Source organism: Haliotis rubra, unplaced genomic scaffold (assembly GCF_003918875.1).
Source record: "Haliotis rubra isolate DU_JTF1 unplaced genomic scaffold, ASM391887v1 Scf121, whole genome shotgun sequence".
NCBI lineage: Eukaryota > Metazoa > Mollusca > Gastropoda > Lepetellida > Haliotidae > Haliotis > Haliotis rubra.
The window spans coordinates 591,517-609,624 of NW_025765126.1; the positions used below are offsets into that span (position 1 = coordinate 591,517).

The window sequence follows — 18,108 nt, forward strand, 5'->3', positions numbered from 1 at the left end:
TTACCTTGTCGAAGGAGAAGACGTAGTCATGTGTCCGGTTGTGGGAGAGATCTGCATACTTGATGCAGCCATACGCCACAGCTTCCTGCGCCTTCTTCAGCTCCTCAGGGGTGAGAACCTGCACAAACATAACTCTTGATTACAACACACACCCTGCAAACATGACAACACCTGTCCATTAATCTCGAGGACACACAAAACACCAAGTTACAACACACACCTTGCAAATTGGACAACAGCTGACCCTAACTCTACTGGACACACAACACCCAGTTACAACACACACCTTGCAAACAGGACAACACCTGTCGATTAATTCCTCCTGGACACACAAAACAACCAAAATACAATCCTCCTTGCAACCACAACCTCTAAGTGACAGCATGTGATTTGACAGAACTTGCTAGAGACACTATGTTTTGTTTACAGTGACTTTAATCAGTGGCATATTGATTTAAAGTTAGAGGGGAACATGGCTTCAATAAACTGACCATCCCAGCTTTATGGATTGTAGTAAATACATTGATTCTGTGCTTGTGTTCCAATTAAAACTGTATGATGAAGTTGTCAATGCCTCTAATAATACTGTTATATGGCAGCATAGTTTATTTATAAACAATGTTGTATTGTCTTTCATTATTTCTGTTGAGATTCAGTGGAACTTCATAATGTTACATTTTCACAATAATTAGTTGGGCAAATATTACGACCTAATAAAAGCAGTGATGTGGAAGTTACTACATTTAGATGGTTATGTAGTCAAGTGTAGTCGGGAATACTCTTGAACAGCACAGACTAATCCAGTGAGTGAGTGAGTGAGTGAGTGAGTGAGTGAGTGAGTGAGTTTAGTTTAACGCTGCCCTCGGCAATATTCCAGCTATATGGCGGCGGCCTGTAAATATAGAGTCTGGACCAGACAATCCAGTGATCAACAGCATGAGCATCGATCTGCTCAATTGGGAACTGATGACATGTGTCAAACAAGCCAGCGAGCCTGACCACCTGATCCTGTTAGTCACCTCTTATGACAAGCATGGGTTACTGAAGATCAATTCTAGCCCAGACCTTAATGGGTACAGACTAATCTAGCATTGCATGGAAACTTCGAAAGGTATTGAGACTCTGTGAGGGGGAAGCACATGCCTGTCCCTTCTCACATCAAGAGCAGCAGTTGCATGAATATAATTTTTTCACCTTTGATATCCAGCCTATGGATATTACCACTGTTACTTATTTTTATGCTGCCAGTGTAAATGTATTGCCCTGTATAGTACTGTCGTTATTTTTCCACCATTGTACTAACTTACAACTAATTTGTTTTGATATGTTAATGTGGTAATATTTCTGACACAACTGTTAATTGTGTAACATTTCTTCGTTGCTGGTTGGCTGCACACCAGATTCTTTTGCTTACAGATTTTTTAGATAACTTATAGTTTCACTTATCAATACAGACACAAGGTCACAGCTTCAACTGGAGACTGGTGAAGGACATATAGACAAAGAGGATGCTCCCCTTAAACTACTATGAACATTCAGAGTATCACACAATTACATCCATAGTTCGGAACACTCCAAGCCAACTGAACATGCATAAAAGTCTTTGAACGGCATTTAGAAGTGAAACACATGAAGGCAAGAATTAATGGGTGTCAACTTCTTTACACCTCGGAGTATATTCTTACTCCTGGACCCGTGAAGTTCCGGGTTAGAATACTGATCTTCAGTAACCCATGCTTGTCATAAGAGGCGACTAACGGGATCGGGTGGTCAGGCTCACTGACTTGGTTGACACATATCATCTGTTCCCAATTGCGCAGATCAATCTTATGCTGTTGATCACTGGATTGTCTGGTCCAGACTCGTTTATTTACGGACTGCTGCCATATAGCTGGAATATTGCTGAGTGCGCCGTAAAATTAAACTCACTCACTCACTTACTCCATCATCAACATTCACCTGACGAAGTGGTAAGAATATAATCCGAAACGTTGTGTCAGTAAAAAATACAGCAGTTGACATCCATAAATTTTCCCCCTTTATGCATAGAAGTGTAAATATTTAACATATCCTCAGCTCGGACTAAGTACAAGGTAAAAATGGCAGTTACAGGGAGTAGGACAACACTTCGGCTAAACACCCGAGCTTGACTCTCAGTCCGCGAACATCACAGACACTGCATGATGGTCGCTTGTTAATGTCAGATAATAAGGAATTCCAGGTTTAGTGGAGAGACATGTTGACTTAACAGGGGTCCGGAAATAACACATTAGGCCAGACAATTGTCAACACCACCTTTTGGTCCTCAGGAGCTATAACTAGCTCAGCTTAAGTTCAAATCTAAAAATAAAAGCTATATTTAGTCCCCCAGTGCAATTACTGGAATCAACATCTTTTCAATAACTCAAATAGCTGTCAAACACGTCTCCCTTCAAACCCTAAAAAAGCAAATGCATTCAAGCCGACAGACAAAGCTAAACACTCCTGTAGGTTATCGACAATCCTGACCAACTAAATGCTCTTGTGCTTCTGACAACCCTGACCAAGTTTCCCAACATGGCACTTCAAACACAGATAACATCCACAACCTCTCCGTGAGAACAATCCTCCAAATGAAGCCCAAGATAACAACACAAATACAACTGTCATGATATCTGTCTCATTCTTACCAATCACTACAAATAGTGTTGACAATGGAATTATTCAATCAACGTGAAAAGCATAACTTTTGGCAGCAGCAGAGATACATCATCCTCGACTGTCGGGGCCGAGTTGTTGTCCGTCTGCCGCCAACTGCCAGGTACCTCTCTAACTAGGTTGGCCAACTCTCAATGCCAATTAGCTCACAGATACCTTAATCTATCAAAATCAGTCACACTACCACTCATTATTGGGTTGCTAGGCAACAGAAAAGAACTCTTCAGTCGGCCAAATGTCCTAACATATGATCATTCAGCGTGGTGCTGCTATCAAGGACAGAGTCAAGAATCGATTCAATGAATGATACAAAGCTGACTCATGGTGGACTTGTCACAGGACTATGTCAAAGAAGACATTTTTGCCTCCACCAAGTTGCTTTCTTTGCTATGTTTTTACATCTCAAAAATAAAATTATTCATTTTTACATGCTTGTGATAAAAAATTGAAATCCACAGCAAAAACTATTCTGCATAATTCTAAGTGAGTGAATGAAAGATCCTGAGTGAGATAAAGATTCTGATATCCCAAGTGAGTGAGTGAGTGAGAGATCCTGAGTGAGAGATTCTGATTGAATGATCCTGAGTAAATGAAAGTGACCTGTTAAATTAGTGAGGCATCAGTGGATTCTGTGATTTTGAAACAATAAAGGAACATAGACACAAGATGGAATATTGAGACAACTAAAAGGGAGAGGTGAGGTGAAATTGGGTTTAACTTCGTACTTGAGAATATTTCGCTCATATGAAGACATACATGCGTGTGTATGTGTGACTGCTTGTACTAGCCCAGACTTAAGCAGGTTTTATAGTGCTAGCTCACTGAGATACCATGCTGCAGACTCCGACTCAGAGCCGACCAGTCCTTGTTGTACCCATTAATGCCGATAACCAGGCAGGGACCAACAAGTACCATATTTTAACGCCTTTTGGTATGACGCGGCCGGGAATCGAACCTGCGACCTTCCGCTCTCTGAGCGTACACTCTAACCACTACACCACGGAGGCAGCAGGAACAGGGAGAAACTCTAGGAGAAACTCTTGGAGAAACTCTAGGAGAAACTCTAGGAGAGACTCTAACACCACCAATAATCATTTCACACCCAAGAGACAGCAGACAGCAACAATACATCAATGACACACAAAATCTGAAACAGTTTCTGAGACAAAAGTACTGCAACAATGATTGGGACATTTTGCTTTATGTTGTTTAATTGAGTCTGGACCTGAAAATCCACTGATTGATATCATGCACATCAAACAGAAGCAAGTCTGATGGCCTGACCACTTGATCCAAGCTTTGGTTGGTAAACGTCAAGCGTATCCTGAACCTTAAAGGGGATCTTAGTGATAGTGACACAAACCTTATCTCGTTCTTTCTCCTTCAGTTTGGCCTCTGCTCGTTTCAGCCCCTCGTCCAAGAGTTCCACTAGTCGTATTGACTGCCCTGACCGAGTCTTAAACTTCTTCCTGCAACAAACACAACATCATGTGATACCCCGTAGAGTTTAGTTAAACCTTTTACAAGAATGAGAACGCTCATAACACTACAGTAGTAAAAATCAGAGATGTGCATTACCTTGGGATTTCCTCCAGCATTAAACTGACGGACTTCCAAAAAGTGCTTTGGGGAGCAGAACGGTCCCTGCAAGCAATTTCTGGCACATAAATACATCAACTAAGTGCAATGAGAGCCCTGAAAACCATTGGGTAGAGTTTAGTTAAACACTGTTTGGTAAAGCATTCCATGGACATTATGGTGCGTCAGCTTAATGTGGGAGAACTTATTCTGATAAAATGACAGGAAGAATATGCACTGAATTTACGTTTTGACACAAAAATTGTTAAAGAAAGTTAACCAATTACTTTCTTTGTCATAACAGGAATGTGTTGGTTGTGATGAGCACTGCATTCATCAATATTTCAGTTATAAGACAGCTTGATATGAGTGTGGATCAGTTACAACACTGTGGTTCAGTTACAACACTGTGGATCAGTTACAACACTGTGGTTCAGCTACAACACTGTGGATCAGTTACAACACTGTGGATCAGTTACAACACTGTGGTTCAGTTACAACACTGTGGTTCAGTTACAACACTGTGGTTCAGTTACAACACTGTGGTTCAGTTACAACACTGTGGTTCAGTTACAACACTGTGGTTCAGTTACAACACTGTGGTTCAGTTACAACACTGTGGTTCAGTTACAACACTGTGGTTCAGTTACAACACTGTGGATTAGCTTGATGTGGATCAGTTACAACACTGTGGATCAGTTACAACACTGTGGTTCAGTTAACAACTGTGGTTCAAACAGTTACAACACTGTGGTTCAGTTACAACACTGTGGATCAGTTACAACACTGTGGTTCAGTTACAACACTGTGGTTCAGTTAACAGTTACAACACTGTGGTTCAGTTACAACACTGTGGTTCAGTTACAACACTGTGGAGAAGTTACAACTCTGAACTCAGTTACAACACTGTGGTTCAGTTACAACGCTGTGGATCAGTTAAACACTGTGGTTCAGTTACAACACTGTGGTTCAGTTACAACACTGTGGTAGTTACAACACTGTGGTTCAGTTACAACACTGTGGATCAGTTACAACACTGTGGTTGAGTTACAACACTGTGGTTCAGTTACAACACTGTGGTTCAGTTACAACACTGTGGTTCAGTTACAACACTGTGTTCAGTTACAACACTGTTACAAGTTACAACACTGTGGATTCAGCTTGATGGGCTCAGTTACAACACTGTGGATTTGATGTGGCAGTATTTCAATTACAAGTCCTGAGCTTGATTGTACTATTTAATGCACAAAGACAAAGTCCTGAGCGTGTAGGTACAGTGTAGAGCACACAAAGTCCTCAGCTTGTTGAGTGAGTTGGGTTTTACGCGGCTTTCAGCAATATTCCAGCAATATCACGGCGGGGGACACAAGATATGGGCTTCACACATAGTACCCATGTGGAGAATTGAACTCAGGCCTTTGGAGTGACGAGCAAACACTTTAACCACTCGGCTACCCCACCGCCCCCCTCAGCTTGTTGGTCCAATTTAGTTCACACAATGTCCTCAGCTTGTTGGTCCAATTTAGTTCACACAATGTCCTCAGCTTGTTGGTCCAATTTAGTTCACACAATGTCCTCAGCTTGTTGGTCCAATTAAGTTCACACAATGTCCTCAGCTTGTTGGTCCAATTTAGTTCACACAATGTCCTCAGCTTGTTGGTCCAATTTAGTTCACACAGACAAAGTCCTGGGCTTGTTGGTCCAATTTAGTTCACACAATGTCCTCAGCTTGTTGGTACAATTTAGGGCACACAAAGTGCTCAGCTTGTTGGTACAATTTAGTGCACACAATGTCCTCAGCTTATTGGTACAATTTAGTGCACACAAAGTGCTCAGCTTGTTGGTACAATTTAGTGCACACAAAGTCCTCAGCTTGTTGGTACAATTTAGTGCACACAATGTCCTCAGCTTGTTGGTACAATTTAGTGCACAAAGACAAATATCACGACATTCTCTCCCACTGATCACAGTCGCCGGGGGCACAATCTCCTCACATTTAGCTAATCCCTCCAGGAGGCTGGACACTTGAACTTAAGTGAATGACGATGACTTTAGGAACAGAGGGATTTAGTTATTGATGTGGCCTGGGATTAACATTGGGGACGGTGAAGCAGTGCTCAAGGGAAGAACACGCCTTCCAATCTCATTGTGACAGATCTTTTTGCAGATCAACTAGAAAAACTTCCAAGAAACTACCACCAAACATCTTTAAAATAATTTTAACAGCTTGATTTCAAAACAAGCAGAAGAAATGTACTTTTGTTTTATAGGCTTTGTAGCTAACAAAGATCGACTATCCAGACAGTTTCTCTTCGTAAAAGTTTCAGGAAAATATTATTTCATCAAAGCACTCTAAATGACATGTGAGAATTTCAACAGATTTGAACAAACACCTGAGCCCTCTTCAGTAAAGCTGAAGGAGGCTTTAGTACAAGATCAAAAGGACAGAGGTAAAACCTGAGCTTACAATCTAGGACAGCAGGAAATAAATAAAATTATTATGGCTTGAAACTTGTGTTTGTCACAGACGACTGAGACAACCCTTTGCTTGAGGGCTTTTATAAAAATAAGGGTGAAATGTTTCTAAATGTTTCATGTAAGACAGTACTTATGTGCTACCTCCAAGGCTAAATGAGGGGCAAACAAGGTCATTGTACACAGTGACAGGAATCTCTCATCTAATGATATTTAAGCATAACATATATGGGCTTAAAATGTCACCGACTTAAGAGGAAATGAAAGTCTTACACGACCCTTGATACAAACTCTGTGCCACCAACTCGTCATTATCTAGGTTACTTGAAGACCAGATGACATTTGAACTCCATGTTCCAGCTAAGGTTTGAAGTAGATCTAATTATTACAGTAGTGAGCTCTTCCAGCAAAGCTCTGAAGAAAATCTAATCTTATAATACAGCCACATTTCAGCACGGCTCTGAAGAAAAACCTGATGAAATAGCATCACCATTCAATATTACAATATGCAACTGGTCGGTTTAAGTATCTCGGTAGTAATGAATGGGTTTTGTTTAGCAATATTCCATCTATATCATGGAGGGGGATACCAGAAATGGGCTTCACACATTGTACCCATGTAGGGAATTGAACCCAGGTCTTCAGCTTGACAACCCAACGCTTTAACCACTAGGCTGCACCACCGCCCATTCCTGGTAGTAAGTGAGGTGAGGTGAGGTGAGGTGAGGTGAGGTGAGGTGAAATTGGGTTTAACGTCATGCTGGAGAATATTTCGCTCATATGACGACGTGCATGCGTGTGTATGTGTATGTGCGGCTGCTTGTACTAGCCCAAACTTAAGCTGGTTTTATAGTGCTAGCCCACTGAGATACCATGCCGCAGTGAAGCATGAATACCCCACTCAGACACATTATACTGACTCTGAGCCAACCAGTCCTTGTTGTACCCATTAATGCCGAGTGCCAGGCAGGGACCAACAAGTACCATATTTTAACGTCTTTTGGTATGACGTGGTTAGGGATCGAACCCATGACCTTCCGCTCTCCGGGTGGACGCTCTAACCACTACACCACGGAGGCGGTCTGGTAGTAAGCGACACCAGGCCATTCAGTGATAGATTGAAAGAGGGGCGTATGACGAAAAAGAGAAGACAACCTGAGGGGTGCACGTGTGTGTCAGGGTTGCAAATTTGATTTTTTTAGGAATTATGAAAATGGAAATTTGTCAGAAGAGGTAGGCAGAGCACAAGTCTGGGGTAGTTTGATTGTTTTTTTTAGGATATGTATTTTTCAGATTGGTTCTAGTTGGTTTACAGAAGGCTGGCTTTGATATATAATCAAATTTACAAAATATCTTGGTTTGAAGGTTTGGGAGTTAATTATTAAGTGGGCTCCGGAGTGCTTGTAGTGCTAGGTGTTAGTCATTGAAGTGTCCTGTGAACTTGCCTGTTTGGTGCTTTTGATTTTATGAAGGTGGGAATTTAATCTTGTGAGACCTGTTTGTAATTTAGTAATTGGACAGTCTACAATTTTAGATTTATTGTATATTGTTATTTTTTTAAGTGGCCTTTTTTAGGTTTTTAGTTTAGAATTTGGATTTTGATACTTACTTTGCCACTTTTGCAGGATTTTTAGTTTTGACAGGCATTTTATTTCATGTTTAGATGATTGTATGTTTAAGTTAACTTCTGGGAGTTTTTCATCTTTGGACGAAAGCCTACATAGGCCATGGTCATCTTACAATGATTGAGTCATAGATATACACAACAGTTATTACTGAGTGACACAGTTGCACATCTTAGTGAGAATATACAATACAGTGGGGATTAATAATTAAAGGCTAAGCATCTTACAAGAAATAGCAATTGTGGTTATGGTGAGTGATTCTGGACATGCTATGACTGCAGGGTACTATGTTCATTCAGACGATGGTTGTACCAGAAGGATGACACTGCCAACACGCCATCCCTTCAACTGACCTGCTCTGTGTACCGCCATCTTATGACAGAAATGTCCGTCATCCCTAATCCAGTGTCTGAGCCAATAATCTCCCTCGTCCCCATACAGACTGAACCAGGTGGCCTACTTCAGTACATGACTACAAACATAGATGGTAGTCAGACCATTTGTCTGTTCAAGAATGGTGAACTTATGGTGGGACAGTGGCGATTGTGACAGAGGTTATTGTATAGTGTTTATGCACAGTGTCATTATTTGTGTAGCATCATAAGAACAAATGTAAAATGTTCTGACTACAGGGAAACAAACTGAAATTATCTGTGAAAATAGGATCAGTACAGAAACTGGTACCTGGTTCTTATAAAGGTAACTCCAAAAATCTTCAATAAGAAAATAGGTACCCTGATCTTATACAGGTAACTAACTAAATCCTCAACCAAAAGGTACCTGGTTCTTATACAGGTGACTCCAAAAAATCTTCAATAAGATAATAGGTACCCTGATCTTATACAGGTAAGTAACTAAATCCTCAACCAAAAGGTACCTGGATCTTATACAGGTGACTCACCAAATCTCAACAAGACTGAGTGGTTCACTTAGCTTCAGCAGATTATTGGAATTATCATTTGTAATAGCCACCATTCTCTGAAGGCATCATCTTGAGAAAGCCATTGACATGTATATAATTCTGTATTAACCAACCATCAGAGCCATAAATGGACATGTATTCAATACCATGCAATTGGAGCATCTCAAAACAGGGGTTTAAAAGCAAGTATGGCAGTTACAACAGCAGGTATCAATCAATCTTTACTTTCAGTGCTGAAAAGCAGGTAAACAAGGCAGATTCTACCAAACAGTAAGCCCCCTCACATCCATAAGGTGCTACTTAATGACGCCTGCATTGTCTGTGATGTGGCCATCATTGTGGCTATATGGTGTTGAAATGGTCCTCGTGGGCCGCGTGCAGCCTCGGTGCTGATTACCTGCAGCCAGCTTGTCTAATGATGATGCTTGTTGCGTGCCACAATCTGTCAGGAAGGCTGACCTCAGCTGGACAAAAGTTACTCAGTTACCGGTCTTTGCAGAAACACACAATAGTCCCCTCTCTTCACCTGGAATAAGCACTGAACTTGTAGCATTCGTGATTTCACTTAGCACGCTGCAATTGTTAGCTTCTACTTGGTCAGAATCTCCATGCAACATTACAGCTCAAAGATTCCAACGTCAGCAGCCACCAGTCCCCAATCCTTCATCACAACAAAGGTCACCAAACATAGGAGCCTCCCAGTCTACACTGTTCCCACTCAATCCACATAGGAGCCCCCAAGTCTACACTGTTCCCACTCAATCCACATAGGAGCCCCCAAGTCTACACTGTTCACACTCAATCCACATAGGAGCCCCCAAGTCTACACTGTTCCCACTCAATCCACATAGGAGCCCCCAAGTCTACACTGTTCCCACTCAATCCACATAGGAGCCTCCCAGTCTACACTGTTCCTACTCAATCCACATAGGAGCCTCCCAGTCTACACTGTTCCCACTCAATCCACATAGGAGCCTCCCAGTCTACACTGTTCCCACTCAATCCACATAGGAGCCTCCCAGTCTACACTGTTCCCACTCAATCCACATAGGAGCCCCCAAGTCTACACTGTTCCCACTCAATCCACATAGGAGCCTCCCAGTCTACACTGTTCCCACTCAATCCACATAGGAGCCTCCCCAGTCTACACCATGCCCACTCAATCCACATAGGGAGCCTCCCAGTCTACACTGTTGCCCACTAATCCACATAGGAGCCTCCCAGTCTACACTGTTCCTACTCAATCCACATAGGAGCCCCCAGTCTACACTGTTCCCACTCAATCCACATAGGAGCATAGTCTACACTGTTCCCCACTCAATCCACATCGGAGCCTCCCAAGTCTACACTGTTCCCACTCTCACCACACATAGGAGCCCCCAGTCTACACTGTTCCACTCAATCCCACATTGGAGCCTCCCAGTCTACACTGTTCCACATCGAGCCCCACTCAATCCACATAGGAGCCTCCCAGTCTAGTCTCAATCCACATTGGAGCCTCCCACTACACTGTTCCCACTCAATCCACATAGGAGCCTCCCAGTCCTACACTGTTCCCACTCAATCCACATAGGAGCCTCCCAGCTCCCACTCAATCCACATAGGAGCCTCCCAGTCTACACTGTTCCAACTCAATCCACATAGGAGCCTCCCAGTCTACACCCATGCCCACTCAATACATAGGAGCCTCCCAGTTACACACCATGCCCACTCAATCCACATAGGAGCCTCCCAGTCTACACTGTTCCCACTCAATCCACATAGGAGCCTCCCAGTCTACACTGTTCCCACTCAATCCACATAGGAGCCTCCCAGTCTACACTGTTCCCACTCAATCCACATAGGAGCCTCCCAGTCTACACTGTTCCCACTCAATCCACATAGGAGCCTCCCAGTCTACACTGTTCCCACTCAATCCACATAGGAGCCTCCCAGTCTACACTGTTCCCTCAATCAACATATAGGAGCCTCCCAGTCTACACTGTTCCCACTCAATCCACATAGGAGCCTCCCAGTCTACACTGTTCCCACTCAATCCACATAGGAGCCTCCCAGTCTACACTGTTCCAACTCAATCCGCATTGGAGCCCCCCCAGTCTACACTGTGCCCACTCAATCCACATAGGAGCCTCCCAGTCTACACTGTTCCCACCAACCTGCTCACCTCTACAAATCTCATGCTGATCTGTGGTATCTAACTGATGAAATATACAATAATGATATAGTGAAAGGGGGCTGAAACTTATCACTAAACGGGGGACACACATTCACGCCCACCCCCAGCCTCCGCCACTTCCATGTAATATATTCACAGTCCCTAATGTAGCGTCTACTTCAGTTTTCAAAGCACAGTTCCTTCCTAATTTGGCATATTCCGTACATTAAGACATTAATGTATTTTTTCACCACACTGGTCTGTCTCTGAGAGCCATTTAGTGTCTTGTAATGACATGTATCAAACCAGCATCGCTAATCTAAGAGGGTGAATATTGAGAGGAGAGACCAACAGGTAGTCGTAGCCTTCCTTCCACAGATAATGGTTTAATGATGTCGGTGACAGACACCATCTATCATACAACAGATCCAGGTATATCCCGTGCACATGTGTCAGTGCCGCCGATGAGGTTATTACCTTAAACTCCACAAATAGCATCTCCTTCTTATAGAGAAACTCATCAACCCAGCCAACGGAGCCCAATACAACATGCTATATTTGTAGTATATTTACAAATATCATGCTTTCTCTACAGCTAATAAGATGGCTCAGAATCCTGCCACAATAATGTTGATATCAAAACCAAAATGTCTCATCGGCTGTCGTATAAAGCACATGTTTCTTGCATCTCAAATGATGAAGCAGCACATTCCTGGATGTTTCCTGGTGCTTTATTCCAACAAATGTCGCATCTGCTGGATCTCGAAACAATATATACTACCAGCTGAGACAGGTGGACCACATATTTTTCTTACAGTTTCTTTCTTAAGAATAGCAACTGTCGGTGTTAAACTGAACAGAAAATCTATTTCACTGCTCTTCCTGATCACAAACGGTCTTTACACATTGTATCATATTGGGAATCAAACCTGGTTGTTCAGCATTATGAACAACTACTAGGAGTAATAATAATAATAATAATAATAATAAGGGTACTTATATTGCGCAATACTCCACTCAAAGCGTGCACAAATGTTTAAAAACAAACACATCAAAAAGTCATATGAATCAGTATTGTAGTAAATATGAGCTTGGAGAGAGTTACTGTTTGTATCGACTGAAAAGGTGTGTTTTAGTACAACTAATTAAGGGAGGGAGGGAGTAATTATTACAAATTTAAGCAAAAAGAGAATTCATGTTATCACTGGAGGGAGTAATTAGTTTTAAATTTAAACAAACAATATATCCATGTTATCACTGGAGGGAGTAATTAGTTTTAAATTTAAACAAACAATATATCCATGTCATCACTGGAGGGAGTAATTAGTTTTAAATTTAAACAAACAATATATCCATGTCATCACTGGAGGGAGTAATTAGTTTTAAATTTAAACAAACAATATATCCATGTCATCACTGGAGGGAGTAATTAGTTTTAAATTTAAACAAACAATATATCCATGTCATCACTGGAGGGAGTAATTAGTTTTAAATTTAAACAAACAATATATCCATGTCATCACTGGAGGGAGTAATTAGTTTTAAATTTAAACAAACAATATATCCATGTCATCACTGGAGGGAGTAATTAGTTTTAAATTTAAACAAACAATATATCCATGTCATCACTGGAGGGAGTAATTAGTTTTAAATTTAAACAAACAATATATCCATGTCATCACTGGAGGGAGTAATTAGTTTTAAATTTAAACAAACAATATATCCATGTCATCAATGTCAAAAAGTACTTGCTGTTGTGACTTGATACCATCCAGATCGATATTTCAGCTGTGGAGGCATCAGTAGTGATTCTGGATATCAACCTATCTGTTTTATGACTGATTGTACATATTTGATTAAAAGTTCTCAATTTCAGCGGAAACCATGCCAGGTATCTTTGTGAGGTAATTCCTGTTGCACCCATATCGGCAATTTCTGACACATACCTGTTTTAAAAAACAACAGAAACAACAGAACGTTTTTACAGTTTACCATTCTCACTACACAGGAACATACTAAGTTGTACAACAAATACACCAGATATTGCTGCACAACAGCCTTGAACTTTCTCTCTGGTCAGAGTAAATATCCCACCTCACACTGACAGAAATAAGGGAAGTGTGGGATCCATTTTACCTTTAACAAAAAAGCCAGGTAAGTGAGTGGTCCCACCCTTGACAAACAAGCCAGAGATGTGAGTGGTCCCACCCTTGACAAACAAGCCAGAGATGTGAGTGGTCCCATCACAACCCTTGACAAACAAGCCAGAGATGTGAGTGGTCCCACCCTTGACAAACAAGCCAGAGATGTGAAGTGGTCCCATCCCAACCCTGACAAACAAGCTAGAGATGTGAGTGGTCCCATCCTTTGACAAACAAGCCAGAGATGTGAGTGGTCCCACCCTTGACAAACAAGCCAGAGATGTGAGTGGTCCCACCCACCCTTGACAAACAAGCCAGAGATGTGAGTGGTCCCACCCTTGACAAACAAGCCAGAGATGTGAGTGGTCCCATCACAACCCTTGACAAACAAGCCAGAGATGTGAGTGGTCCCACCCTTGACAAACAAGCCAGAGATGTGAGTGGTCCCATCACAACCCTTGACAAACAAACAAGATGTGAGTGGTCCCAGACAAACAAGAGAGATGTGAGTGGTCCCATAACAACCCTTGACAAACAAGACAAACAAACAAGGCAGAGATGTGAGTGGTCCCACCCTTGACAAACAAGCCAGAGATGTGAGTGGTCCCATCACAACCCTTGACAAACAAGCCAGAGATGTGAGTGGTCCCACCTTTGACAAACAAGCCTGAGATGTGAGTGGTCACATCAATACGATCACACAGCACAGGGAAGTCAGATCACATGCCAGGAGATGTGACAAGAGGCTTGTTGAAGAATCCTCTGCATTAAGTGCCTTGTCCTTTATAGCCAACATGCAATTGGGGCCCAATAACCCATAAAGCTGGGATTTGCCTCTACTCCACACAATTTGGATCTTTATGTCAGCGCCTGTGAAAGGAGATGCTTATCTTTGCTTCTTACCACAACACAGATTGTCACTAAGTTAAAGTACAGGTGAATCCCTGTTCCTAAATAGCGATTAGTGAAGGGCATTCTGTCAAATCTGCTTGTGAAGTTGTCAGACAATCAGGGATATTTACAACACAAGTTCACAGGGAATATCCAAACAAGGATTAGCCCATATCTAACAAGAGGTTGTTGTAGACAAGACATGTTAGCAGAGTGGGACTAAGTTTTCTAATGACAATGTCAGTTATTGCTATGAAGAGGTAAAGCGGAGGCTAAAAGTGAAATCCCCAAAACAACATTATTTATCAAACAAACAGGAATATCTTTCCTATTTCACAAAGCTGCATATTTGATAAAAACAAACAGTAGTGTTCTATTCTAGATGTTTAAAGCTTGGATGTCAATGATTTGAAACTTCATTTATATACTGTTTATGTTTTAATCTCTGTCTAAATTATCACATGGAATGGCTGTCTTGTAGATTATTTCTCCAAGGTCCTAAAAAATATTTTTTTATTCTTTTCAGATTCTTTTGCAATGGCCTGAGGAGAGTTTGTACATACATGTACTTTGATTAAGTGTGCCATTCTCCTATCATGAAATGTTTTCCACACAGTGGCAGCTGTCTGAACTTCCCCCATGGATACTGTATTTGACAATCTGCCCCTTGCACCTTCTCCAAGTGAGCTGACAACAGCAGACACAGAATGCCCCATTAGTGCCTCTGCCCCATACACCTGCCTCTCGGAATTCCAGACAGTTCAAACAGTTCACCAATAGAAGGAGGTATCTTCACAAGCCCACCAACTGACAAGTTCCCTGCTTGTGACAAGACACTGTTGTCAGTCCTCTGGAGATCAATATTAAGGGGAAAAATCTCCCATCAAGGCCAAATCTTCTTTGATTGGTGATCCAAGAGCTTTCCACATGTATTGCCAGGATGTGTCACAAGCTTCAATTGTCATGGTGAGCTTGCAGACAGACTTTGTCCTGGCCAAACTGTCCACGACGTGCCCGTGTAAATATCAGTCATCTTTGAAACTTACAAAGGTCAAGAAGTGATGAAGCCATCTACACAGGTTTAGTGTAAAGTAGCTTTCGAAAGATGATTACAGCTCGTTGGCAAGCTGATTGGTGGCCACTGGTTATCCACAGAGAATAACCTGCAAGACCGTTCGTTCAAACCTCGACCACACCAGGCACAAAATATAACAAAAGGTTGAAGCTTTCAGTCCCATTAAATGGAGGAAAACTGTGCGTCTAGCTCTAGAATTCCCTTGTGTGAATGGCTGGGTCAACATGAATCTGCAATATTCACACGTAGCGGAACAATGTCTCCATGCGGGCCAAGCTTCTGATGGAAATATAATGTCCTATATTTAAATGAGACTGGTAAACATAATCAGCCTCCATCTAATGAAGAACCTCAGCTTTTCAAAGGCTACTCTGAAGATGTCTTGCATGTAGTCATCTCCACAGAGACAGAAACATGCCAGATAACTGTCCAAAGGTCACGGAAAATATAGGAAGATATTAATTTGAAGCAGAGAAACTCATTCCAGAGCATGATTTCGGATCCTAAAGACCTGTTCACATATTTCCCAAGAGAGTGCTAGTTTTGAAATCAAAGCTTGCAATGAAAATTTGGCATATTTCAAATGACCTAAAATACTAGATTTACTGATTAACATGAAAAGGGATTTCTTTGAAGATTCTACATGATGACAGAGGGTCGACTCTCCTTCATGATCGGGGTGATTTAGAGCCTGGTACTTTGAGGGTCATCAGTTGTGATAATTATGCATTGAACGACAACTCTGGGTTGGTGCACCATGATGTGCAGCATTAACTCGGAGCTGACAAACCAGTCAGTAGTAACATCGGATTCAAACTGAGGTGAGGTGAGGTGAGGTGAGGTGAGGTGTGAGGTGAGGTGAGGTGAGGTGAGGTGAGTGTGTGAAGTGAAGTGAAGTGAAGTGAAGTGAAGTGAAGTGAAGTGAAGTGAAGTGAAGTGAAGTGAAGTGAAGTGATGCGAGTGAGTGAGGTGAATTGAGTGAGTGAGGTGTGTGAGTTGTGAGTTGAGTTTCCGGTGTGACAAGCCAGTGCTTTATCCACTAGGTTACCCCACTGCAACATTTCAATGCAGATTTGATGAGTATGTAATGTGTGTGTCTGTGATTTGGTATGTGGGTGCATGGGTGGCTGGGTCCGTGAGTCAGTGAGTTGGCTTAAGGCGGCCTTAATTAGTATTCCAGTTATATTACAACGCTTCAACTTACTGTGGGAGGAAAGCATATTGCACATCTTGGATATACCAGTTTGGGGAAATCCCTGAGTTTGGTGCTGACACACCTGAGACATTATTAAGTAAACCGTGAGTCAGGATCATAGATCCCGCATTCCCAAGGGAGGCAACTCTTGTTATGAGAGTGTGTTTTGTCAGTTTGTCAATGATTAAGTCAGTTTATATCCCTGAGTGGGTTTGGTGCTGACACACCTGACATTATTAAGTGATTCAAACTCAGGATCATCATTCCCAAGGGAGGCAACTGAGTGTGTGTTTTGTCAGTTGTAATTCAATGATTAAGTGATAGTATTATATCCCTGAGTGTGGGTTTGGTGCTGACACACATCAAACATTATCAAGTGAACCGTGATTCAAACTCAGGATCATAGAGATCTGGCATTCCCAAGGGAGGCAACTCTGCACTTGTAAACTTTTAAATGACTGAGCCACCCCTGCCCCTGTCTGGATGTGATCATCAATGTTGTGGAAAACAGTGGAATATAGCCTTGAACCCCTCCAGGCACTGTCGAGACTGTATACACTGTTTCCTTGTCCAATCAGAACAAAATATAACATCAGTGTTTTTACATGTTATAGAGAATGCCACAGCTGTTTTTTCATCTGTGACTTACATATTGCCACCCCCTGGCAGGCACACAGACTTCATATAGCTGGACAAACAGTCTGCTAATGACTATACCACTCATGTAGTGGACTGTTGGGCTTATCAAGGACCCTGCTTTGTGATCTACACCAGCAGTTTGTGTAGCATCTCCCAACATACCTATTTTAAGCCCTTGAACAATCACAGTATCCGAGATGAAAGATCATTAGCATAGAAAGATTCCGTTGAGGATTTTGAAATAGGAAACTGCTTAAGATAATGATGGCTCACAAGTCATTGAAATGAAATGTCACTTGGGTTCATTCTCCAATCACAGAGAGAGGTTTGAAATTAGAGAGTCATTGTGATCATGCTTTCATGGCTGAAACAAATGTGCATCCCCTTAACTATTCCCTTTACCCTTGTTTATTACACATGAATATATGTACCTATCGCTCTCAACCCTTTCACCTGGCATACCGTGTCTAAAACATTACTTTAATTAAAGAACATTACATACTGAATACAAATGGCTCTTGAAGCAATGCTTCGACTGTTGATATTGTAACAATAATGTCTTCGAAAAAGAAAGATCTCAAATTCATGTTACCTTAATACACTCACTGTAGTTCCGTCAGGAGTGAATTCTAGCTAGGGTTGTTTGTTTGTTTATTTGTATGTTTTGTTTGTTTAACGCCGCACTCTGCATTATTCCAGCTATAGAACGGTGATC

The 18,108-nt window shown here is 41.8% G+C and overlaps 1 protein-coding gene across 1 annotated transcript in view; it reads right to left on the reverse strand.

Moving 5' to 3' along the window:
• LOC124264949 (arginine--tRNA ligase, cytoplasmic-like) overlaps positions 1-18,108 on the reverse strand; it is a 141,617-nt gene that overhangs the window by 5,196 nt on the left and 118,313 nt on the right. The window contains 2 exon segments of the mRNA XM_046699735.1: positions 5-118; positions 4,061-4,166. Coding sequence (XP_046555691.1) covers positions 5-118; positions 4,061-4,166 — 220 coding nt within the window.